General features: G+C 39.4%; 1 protein-coding gene across 1 annotated transcript; it reads right to left on the minus strand.

The window, feature by feature from the left end:
- Window positions 1-231: 231 nt before the first annotated feature.
- On the minus strand, window positions 232-9,667 carry C7H5orf46 (chromosome 7 C5orf46 homolog). Its single transcript, XM_005902866.2, has 3 exons — window positions 9,598-9,667; window positions 4,418-4,565; window positions 232-280 (listed from the first exon to the last, which is right to left on the minus strand). Exons 1-3 carry the CDS (start codon window positions 9,665-9,667, stop codon window positions 232-234), a joined length of 267 nt encoding a protein of 88 aa, XP_005902928.1.
- Window positions 9,668-9,909: the final 242 nt, after the last annotated feature.

Below are 9,909 nucleotides of genomic sequence, written 5' to 3' on the forward strand. Positions count from 1 at the left end.
CTCCTCACTTCAGTGCTTACTTGTTTCACCCCACAATCGTGCTTCTTCCCTTAAGAGAATCTTACTAAGTCTGTGACTTTGAGATAATAAAAATGCATCTATTAAAAATTATTTTAAAAAACAATGCAAGAACAAAGCAAAAACACACACAAAAAAACACACACATTTTTTGCTATGTTCAGTATACTATTTTTTGATTGTAAGTTTTTAAGTTAAAATCACCTGAGAAAGTCACTTTGATGAATGTTCTCCTTGTTTATCACCATGTTCCAAAAATTCTCTTGAATAAAAATAAAGAGAAAACAATGAATTATGATTTAGACTGATCAGGAATGTTAAAAAGATCACTAATTTATACTATTTGAGCAATACTCTTCTTCTCCAGGTTTTCCTGGGTCGTAAAATAATAAGATCTAAGATTTCTACAGTAGTTCATATTTGACAAGCCATGCATGCATAATTCTCTCTTTAATTCTGCCAAGAAATCTATTAGTTTGGTGTCTAGTCTTATATAAACTCTATAAAGATAGATATTTTGATCTATTTGTTTCATAATACATCCCCAATACCAAGAACAATACCTGGCATACAGTATGAATTAATAAATATTTGTTGAATAGGTAAGTGATGATTTTTAATCTTTTTACATATGAAAAGACCTCTGAAGCTCATAGAGATCAAATAACCTGTTTAAATCAAATGGCTGGTAAATTGCAAAGCAGAGTCTAAAACTTAGGTCTCCAGAAGCATGAATTAATGCCAGAGGCTTCTATACTGTTTAAGGATTGGCTGTGGGGTAGCTGTTGAGAAGGTAAAAGAAAAAAATGCGGTCTATGAGGATATTCTTGTCTAGTGGAGAAAACAGATGCATTCAGAGACAAATAATTTAAAACAGTGAGGTAAGAAAAGCCATATGCCTTCATAATGCCTTTGCAGGAATTTGCCTTCCAGCAAAGGCGTTATGAAATCCCAGCATCTGAATATCTGAATTTTCTAATAGTAGGGGTCTGTGACATCTTCACAGAGCTTGTCTTTGTACTGGATTTTACAAAATGATTATAGACTTAGCAGGTGAACAGAGTGGAGCTGGGGTTTGAGGGTGAGGCACTGATGACAGAAAATCATGTGCAAAGATAACTAGAGATTTAAACGAACATTATCTGTTCTGAAACAGAAATAACTTGTCACTGGGTCATCAGGTGTTTGGCTTCAGAAGTGAGAGATTTGACTGAAAGATATATTGGCATCAGGGAAGGCCCTTTAGCATCAGCTGTTGCATTTGCTCTGATTTTGCAGGCAATGGAAGTTCACTGAAAGGGTTTCAAGCATGGCAGAGAGAGAATCAAATTTGTAGCTAGGTAGAAGATGGGTTGGAGTGGGGAGAGACAGAAACAGTGTAAGTAATGATAGATCTAATGAGAAGAGCTCTGGAAAGAGATGATGACGGGCTCAACTAGCCCTACGAGTCACTGGAGTTGAAGAAAAGGAATGGTATAGGAAGAAAAACTTGTTGTTTAGTCAGTAAGTTGTGTCCAACTCTTTGCAACCCCATGGACTATAGCCTACCAGGCTCCTCTGTCCATGGGATTTCCCAGGCAAGAATACTGGATTGGGTTGCCATTTCCTTCTCCAGGGGATCTTCCCGACCCAGGGGTTGAACCTGCATCTCCTGCATTTGCAGGTGAATTCTTTACTGCTGAGCCACCTGGGAAGCCCTAACAAAAACTTAGAAAATTTAGCAACTAGATAGAAGTGGTGATGAACAGGAAGAATCAAAGAAGACCTGAAGTGTCTAGATTCTGAATAGATGGAAATGTGACTTACTGAGATAAGGAAGAAATGAAGAGGAACAGATTTGTAAGTGAGATGATGGGATTGGGTTTAGACCAGGTGAATTTGATGTATTGACGAAAACCTAAATAAGGTTTTTGTAGCAACCCATGAATTGTTACATTCTGTAGCTCAGGGAAAAGAATGCAATAGACATCTGTATTAGGAACACATCAGACTGTAAGTAATATTCCTAATGTGGAAGCTGTGATGTGAAAAATCAGGGAGGCTCTACATTTGGAACCTTGAGTAGCAATGATGTTTAAGGGACAGATGCATGAAAAGTCAAATAGAAAGAATAAGAAAGAAAGGCTTGTGGTAGGGAGAGAACAAGGAAAATGTTGTGTCATGGAAACCTGGGGGTCAGGGTGAAATTCACAAGAATTGGAGGCTTCTCAAAGGGCCAGGGGAATTAAGAATATGGATATTTTTAGATCAGTGGTGACCAGAATGCAGTTCATATAGCTCTTAAGTTTACCCAGAGGGTAAGTGGAGGGAGTGAGCTGGTCTATTCACTGTCCTGAAAGCACATACCCAGCATTTGTTACATGACTGACACGGTATGTAGGCATCAGATACACAGGAGTAAACAAAGCAAAACTTCTATCTTTATGAAGTTCCATCATTCTTGTCATTCTCTCTTCTAATCAAATCTCATCGAGTCCTTTAAGATCCAAAGCACATCTTGCTTTTGCCAGAAACACTCCCCTAAGCATCCTTGCCCAGTGCCAGCTCCTTTCCTTAGACCCTTCACTGTGAGGGTTGACTGACATTTACCTAAACATCTTAGCTATCACCAGATCTGCTCATGTCACCTTATACGATAAGGACTGCAATTTCTTTGAGGAGACTTCTAGACTTATAGTCTAGATTGTTTCCTTCACAAGTCCTCCCCCTACTTTCCTAAGCACACATTAAGTTCTTAGGTATAGTTGTTGAGGGTCTCTTCCCACTCCCCATCCTCTGCCATATTTATGGTATTTTCTTGGACAGAGGGAGGGCAGTTAGATGTGTTGCCTTGAGCAAGGACTGCTGTGTCATTAATGAAGATCCCTCGAGTTTGAGTTAACAGAGAACACAAGTGCTATTTTATAATATATCTAGGGAATTCCCCAGGGAAGGAATAAAAGGGATTATTATTGTTCTGATTCTTTGCACTGCTATTGTTATGATTTATAACAATTTGAATTCAACTGGAGTCTAATCTGTACTTTGTAGATGAATAGTGTTGCTCTTATTCTTTTCCTTGTCAGTTTTTTCCTTGTTTACATGAACAGTCGTGGGAACTCGACAGTTGCAAAAGTAACCATGATAGGAAAAATGAAAACACAAAATAAACACCTTTAAGTTTTAACAGTTTGTTCTTGATTGTATGCAGACTCCTGCCTATTCACCTGATTGTAATGTGTCAATTTAAGCAGATCGGGCATTACAAAATGGCCCCTGATCACTTCTATACAGAAGCGGCCCTTAATCTGTCACTGGTTATAGACTATTTTGAGAATCTTATAAAGTCAGAAGCACTGCCCCTAGAAAATAGAAAGATTCACATCTACACAAAAATGTGAATATAAATTTAAAGGTGATGTGGACCTTTAAGACCCAGCCATGTAGCTCAGAGCATCCAATCAATGGTTAATCAATATTAGAATAACCTGAAAGGTTGTTAAAATGCAAACCTGCAGCTTTGCCCGGGGAAGGTACAACATGGGATGAAGCGGTCCACATTTTGTAAAGTTCTCCAGGAGATTCTTAAGCAGGTAAGTAATGGTCTATACTTTGTCAAACTCTGCTTAGGGTGTTGTGAAGAGAGAATTAGAGAGCAGAGTCTCAGAGAGGTTAGCACCTAGAAATTCAGGAAAAAAAAATTAGACCCTGGTGAGCTGAACTGAGGGAGGTTAATGTCAGGAGAATGAAGAACAGGGTGAAGTAGATTTAGAAACCAGAGCTATGTAAATCTACGTAGGCTGTATTAGGAGTTGGGCACAGGAGCTTGGAAGCAGGTTGAAAATCACAGGAAGTTTATGGGCTGTGCAATTTGCCAACAAGGCAGTCTGTCAAGATCAAAGCAAACCCTCCCTTCTAAGAGAGGTTCTCTAGATTGCCTTGGAGGAGAGATAGCTACTGTGTTTGCTAACCCTCCTAAATTACTCAGACTAGAAAATAAAGATAGAACTCCTCATGCCCCTTACTACTGAGCACATCCCTACCCACCACCTTCATCAGAGAATTACTGTGTCTGCATTGGGTAGGTCCTTTATTCCTTTGACTTTACAGATCAGCCAACTGATGCACACAGAGAGGGAGAGTCTAAGTGCAGATCACCCAGTAAGTAGCACCTGTGTCAAGACCAGAACCTAGTTTTCTGCCTGTTGGTCTGATGCTCTTCTTCCCCCCTACTTGGTCATGAAATAAAACATATTTTATGGATCCCCTTGTTTCATAAATTCCTTGGGAATGTTCTCACCCCCAAAGAGTACAAACAGTACATTGGCATGCATGTAATTTTGTTTCTCATTCATTTTAATGCAATGTGATCATTACCAACAGCCAACTGGACAAAAGCAAGGTTTGTCTCAGTGCTTACGTGCTCCTCGTCATGGAGCGGAGGATGAACTCCACCGCATTCTCAATAATGTCTGAGCCCAAAATGTTTAGGAATTTTGGGAACGCTGGCTCTGAATTTTTGCCTGAGTCGTGTGGCTGCTCATCTGGCTTGCCCTCTGGTTTGTCATCTGAAAAACAAAACGGAATCTCAGGGTTGATTCTCAGCAAAAAGATAAGGAAGTTTCTTTCATTGTAAGGAATCCTAGGGCCCTTTATAACACCCCCCCCATTATGTAACCTCATATAATTATATTTAGGGACATCTAATGCCTGCCTATTGTCTTCATGTGCATTATGCCATTTATTCCTAAGCAAACAGACCCACAGATATTGATGCCTTTGGTAGACACAGTTTCTCTTTCTGATGAGAAAACCAAAGCTCACAGAAGTTGTTAGTTGTTCAGAGTGAAAGCAGCTAGTAAACACCAGTGCTGGGACTGAAATACAGGATGCTTGGTTTTAATGTATTTTTCTCATGTAATCCCTGGACCTCTGGAAGTGATAATGAGGAGGATGATATAATAATAGGTAGCATTTGCTGAGCACATAGGACAGGCAATCCTGGGACAGGCAATCTATGTGCACCGTCTCATTTTATTCTCCCAGCAACCCTATGAGGGAGGCAACATTATTATCCCAAGTTAAAGGTAAGGAAATGGAAGTTGAGAGAGGTCTAGAAGGGGACCAGAGTCACAGTGTTGGAGTGGTAGAATCAGAATTCAGCCCCATGTTTGTCTGGTACTAAAACCTGGGTTCTAAAGCACTCTGTGATGAACTGCATAGTCTTGGACAAAAAAAGGTACGAACTAACTACATGTGTGTTATAAGACGGCAAGTATTATGATGACAAGGAGAAATTCTGTCATTTGTATCCCAGCATGTGATAGTTCTGTAAATAATGATTTTACATCTATATGTAATATTAAGTTTGATCAATTTTTTGGACTGTGCAGATTTTAGCTCACTGAACTCAGAATCTGAGAACACTGGGTGACTTGCAGAAGATCTTACAAATAGCAGGAGAAGATGTGATTTTAACTGCTGGTCTCTTACTTTTTAAAAACCAGTTTTAATTGGAGGATAATTGTTTTACAATGTGTTGGTTTCTGCCATTCAGTTCAGCCGCTTAGTCGTGTCCGACTCTTTGCGACGCCATGAATCACAGCACATCAGGGCTCCCTGTCCATCACCAACTCCTGGAGTTTACTCAAACTCATGTCCATCGAGTCAGTGATGCCATCCAGCCATCTCATCCTCTGTCGTCCCCTTCTCCTCCTGCCCTCAATCCCTCCCAGCATCAGGGTCTTTTCCAATGAGTCAACTCTTCGCATCAGGTGGCCAAAGTATTGGAGTTTCAGCTTTAGCATCAGTCCTTCCAATGAACATCCAGGACTGATCTCCTTTAGGATGGACTGGTTAGATCTCCTTGCAGTCCAAGGGACTCTCAAGAGTCTTCAACACCACAGTTCAAAAACATCAATTCTACAGCGCTCAGCTTTCTTCACAGTCCAACTCTCACGCCATACAACAACCTAAATCAGTCATAAGTATACATATATCCCCTCCCTCTTGAACGTTCCTTCCATCCCCCACCGCATCCCACCTCTTTGGATGTCACCACAAAGCACTGGATTGAGCTCCTTGTGTTACATAGCAAGTTCCCATTGGCTATTTATTCTGCATATGGTAATGTATACGCTTCAGTGTCACTCAGTTCACCCCATTGTCTCCCTCCCCGCTGTGTCCACAGGCCTGTTCTCTACCTCTGCATCTCTATTCCTGCCCTGCAAGTAGGCTCATCAGTACCATTTTTCTAGATTCCATTTGTATGTGTTAATGTATGATATTTGTTTTTCTGTTTCTGACTTAGTTTACTGTGGACAACAGGCTCTAGATCTCTTACTTTTGATATTTAATCAAGTGCCTTTTGGAATGAGGCCAAAGATCCAGAAAGTGAAGTTGGTGACATGCAAGGTCCCTTGGTGGGTTTGGCTTTGCTTAGTGGTCTAACAGGTTCGGGGGATTAAAAGCAATGAAGAGCAGCATTTAGAAAGTACGAATGGCCTCCCCTTTGGACCCTGGTGTCAGGATGTAGAACCCTTTATCTTTTGATTTAACTGTAGCCTCACAAGTAGTGCTGGCAGATTTGGTAAACAAAAACACAGATGCCCAGTTAAAACTGAATGTCAGATAAAAAACAATATTTTTTTAGTATAAGAATGACCTGTGAAATATTTAGAACATACATAAACTAAAATAGAAAATTGCTATTTATCTGAAATTCAACTTTAACTGGGAGCCCTGTATTTTATCTGTCAATCTTATCACAAATTTTGACTCAAGAAGTCCCATCCTCTAGACAAAGTACCCCATGACTCTGAATGAAGGAGATGTAACTAGCTTTTGGTGTGGAGGCTATCAATTAGCGAGAAGAGTTGCATTTGTATCATATCCTAAAATAGAGACTCTTAGTAAAAAATATGGCTTTCAATTCTACAAACATTTATTTTTTACTTTGCCACAAAAAAAGATTCAATAGTCTGAGACCTAAAGACAAGATCAATATACCAACCACCAAGTATTTATTCAGCTGTTGGTTTTCACATTCAATAAGAGGTTTTGAGCCTACTATTATGTATATAGCATATGCTGCTAAGAGTTAAGGCAAAAATGGACATATATGGACATGATCCTTACATAAAGGGCAGGGCAACCATGGAGACCAGAATTGCTTTGTTTTCATTACAGGAAGGGGAAGGAAAGAGAAGGCTTATTTGTAATGTGTAGGTACTAGGATGTACATTCATCACTTTCCTGATCTTTATTCAATTCAGTGATAGCATTACAGTTTTATAGAAGAGAAGACAGATGTTCAGAGAAAATAAATGACTCAGCTAAAGTCACACAGAATCTATTTTTTTTTTTTTTCAAATTTCACAGAACACGTTTCTTACATGAAATCCTGCCTTCAAGCAGTTGTTCTCTGGAGACATTTACCAGCTGCAGATGGAAGTTTCTTCCATGAAAAGTGAGTTCTTTTCTCTGGTTCCTATCTGCCTACTTGAATAACAATTTAATTTTATTATTTTTATTGTAACTTAGCAATAGTTACAAGTTTTCAAAATACAAGGAGCCCTGGCTTAGAGTGTGTGTGAAGATCAAATCCTTGGCCCTGCCCTTGGATCATGTATATGAGTTATTACAGTGTGGTGGGTGATGTTTTGAAGTCCTGTATATCTGAGTTTGATTCTTGTCTTCAACAAAAAATTCACCAATGTTTAACTGCTCTGCCTCTCAGTTTCTTCACTGTGTTCTTGTCAAGATGGAAGGATACTTGATGTATCTTTTTATATCATATATATGTGTATATATTACTGGAGTGGGTAGCCATTCCCTTCTCCAGGGGATCATCCCAAACCAGGGATCAAAATGGGTCACTGGCATTGCAGGTAGATTCTTTACCATCTGAGCCACTAGGGAAGCCCAAATAAAAGCTCCCCCATATTATATTTGAAAGGAGAAAATATTCAACTATTGGCTTTGATAATTTTTTTTCTGGTATGTCAAATTTCTTAGTTTTTATTATTTTCCAAAATTTTCAAATTTCTTAATATTTTAGCAGCATTTATTTACATTAATACTTGATTGTGTTTCTTAGTATAATCATAAAATTCTGAAAAACAATAATGCTGATATTTCTACAGTTTTTGTAGCTTATAAAGTGATTACAAAACCATGTTCATTTCACCTGGTGAAGTTGGTAATTATCCTATTCTACAGATGAGGAAACTGAGGTTTAAAGCAGTGAACTGTTTTAACCAGTTTCAGTGTTCATGAGAGACAGACCTGGGACTGGTCTCTAGGATATAAATCTCACTTTTCGCTTTATCACAGTGATTACTTAGGGGTAGATGGACTCAGTGGGCTTCCCAGGTGGCTCGGTGGTAAAGATCTGCCTGCAATGCAGGAGACGTGGGTTCAATTCCTGGGTCAGGAAGATTCCCTGGAGAAGGAAATGGCAACCCATTCCAGTATTCTTGTCTGGGAAATCCCATGGACAGAGGAGCCTGGCAGGCTACAGTCCATGGGGTTGCAAAGAGTCAGACACGCCTTAGTGAGTAAAACCAAAACCAGAGAACCAGATGGACACAGTAATCTCTGAGGCCACCTCTGCCATAGCCCTGTTGGAGTGTCTGCCCACATGTTGTGCCAGTGGACGGTGGGTGACCGAGGTTGTGAGTTCTGCCGAATTATATTTAGAATAGCTCAAAAGGTTCTATTACTAATTAGCACTGTCTGTATTTTCTGACCTGTTATTCTGAATACAGACAGATTAAGGGCTCATTGTCATCTGTAGACCAAAAATTAATTAATGAAACTTCTGCCTGCTGCCTGTGGTCCTCTGTGTGCTTGGAACAGACATGAAAGAAGTAGATGCTTTATAATAGAAAGAATCTAAAGACTTGGGTTTCAGTCCCAGATGTGCCACTTCTGCCTGTGTCAATGCTCAAGTAACTTTCTCTCTGCAAGCCTGGCTTATTTACTTGCAAAAAGGGAAATGATAAAACTGTGCATGTTTACTTAAAAGAATTATGAGAATCAAACGAGATAATACATATCCATAATGGTTAATGTTGGTGTTTATTATGGAACAGTATGTTTTATCTTTAATTTTCATGACAGCTAAATGAGAAACTTAACAACTGATACTCCCTTTTAAGTGTGAGGCCCATAGAGGTTAAATAGTGTTTCTGAGTCATATTTCTGATTAGTGGTGGAGCCAGGCCCAGGAGTCTTATTCTAGACTCTTCACTTTTGAATATTATTAGTTACAGTCATTAAAAAAAACAAAAAACAAATGCCCCCAGCTTTCAAGGAATTTATGGTATAATAGTGTCACTATATCATGTGAGGATATAAGAAAAAAAATCTTTCTAAACTTCATACATTCACTGAGGATGGAGGCTGTAACTGAAGCACACTTGAATAAAAATCCTACTTGCTTTTTGTTAAATCTGCCTCTGTCTCCCAGTCCAGTGCTCTTTCGGCGGTGCCCTAAGTTCCCTTCATTCCTCTGCATGTTCCAGATCAGTGCCACTGACTTCCTCCAGTCATGGCTAACTACTGCGTAAAGCATGAGCTGAGACTTAAAGTACTTACCAGCCTGGCAAGTCAGGATTAAGACAAGCAGTCCCCAGACAATTGTCAGCCGAAGCCCTGAGACAGCCATGTTTGTAGCAGTGGGTATTGATGCAGAGAAATTGTTCCGATGCATCCGAAGTCTTGCTCCATTTATAGGGCATTTATAGCTGACATCATCTGCTATGGAATTTAGGTTGTTGCATAATATATCAGTAGAGCTTGCTTCTGAATCTATACTAATGGGCCCTGCCCTGTCTTTAAAACCAAGAGTTTTACAGGTAGGAAAAGAAAAACCCTCTTGGTATTTTTAATGTGTGTTTTATAAATGAC

The sequence above is a fragment of the Bos mutus genome, chromosome 7, assembly GCF_027580195.1.
Source record: "Bos mutus isolate GX-2022 chromosome 7, NWIPB_WYAK_1.1, whole genome shotgun sequence".
Taxonomy (NCBI): domain Eukaryota; kingdom Metazoa; phylum Chordata; class Mammalia; order Artiodactyla; family Bovidae; genus Bos; species Bos mutus.

Bases quoted from the DNA above. Each gene is read 5' to 3' on its own strand.
- C7H5orf46 (XM_005902866.2), bottom strand. From the start codon at position 9,667: ATGGCTGTCTCAGGGCTTCGGCTGACAATTGTCTGGGGACTGCTTGTC. The intron at 4,566-9,597 runs GTAAGTACTTTA...TTTGTTTTTCAG, and splicing joins AATCCTGACTTGCCAGGCTG to ATGACAAACCAGAGGGCAAG. The intron at 281-4,417 runs GTAAGCACTGAG...TTTTTATTCAAG, and splicing joins CGCTCCATGACGAGGAGCAC to AGAATTTTTGGAACATGGTG.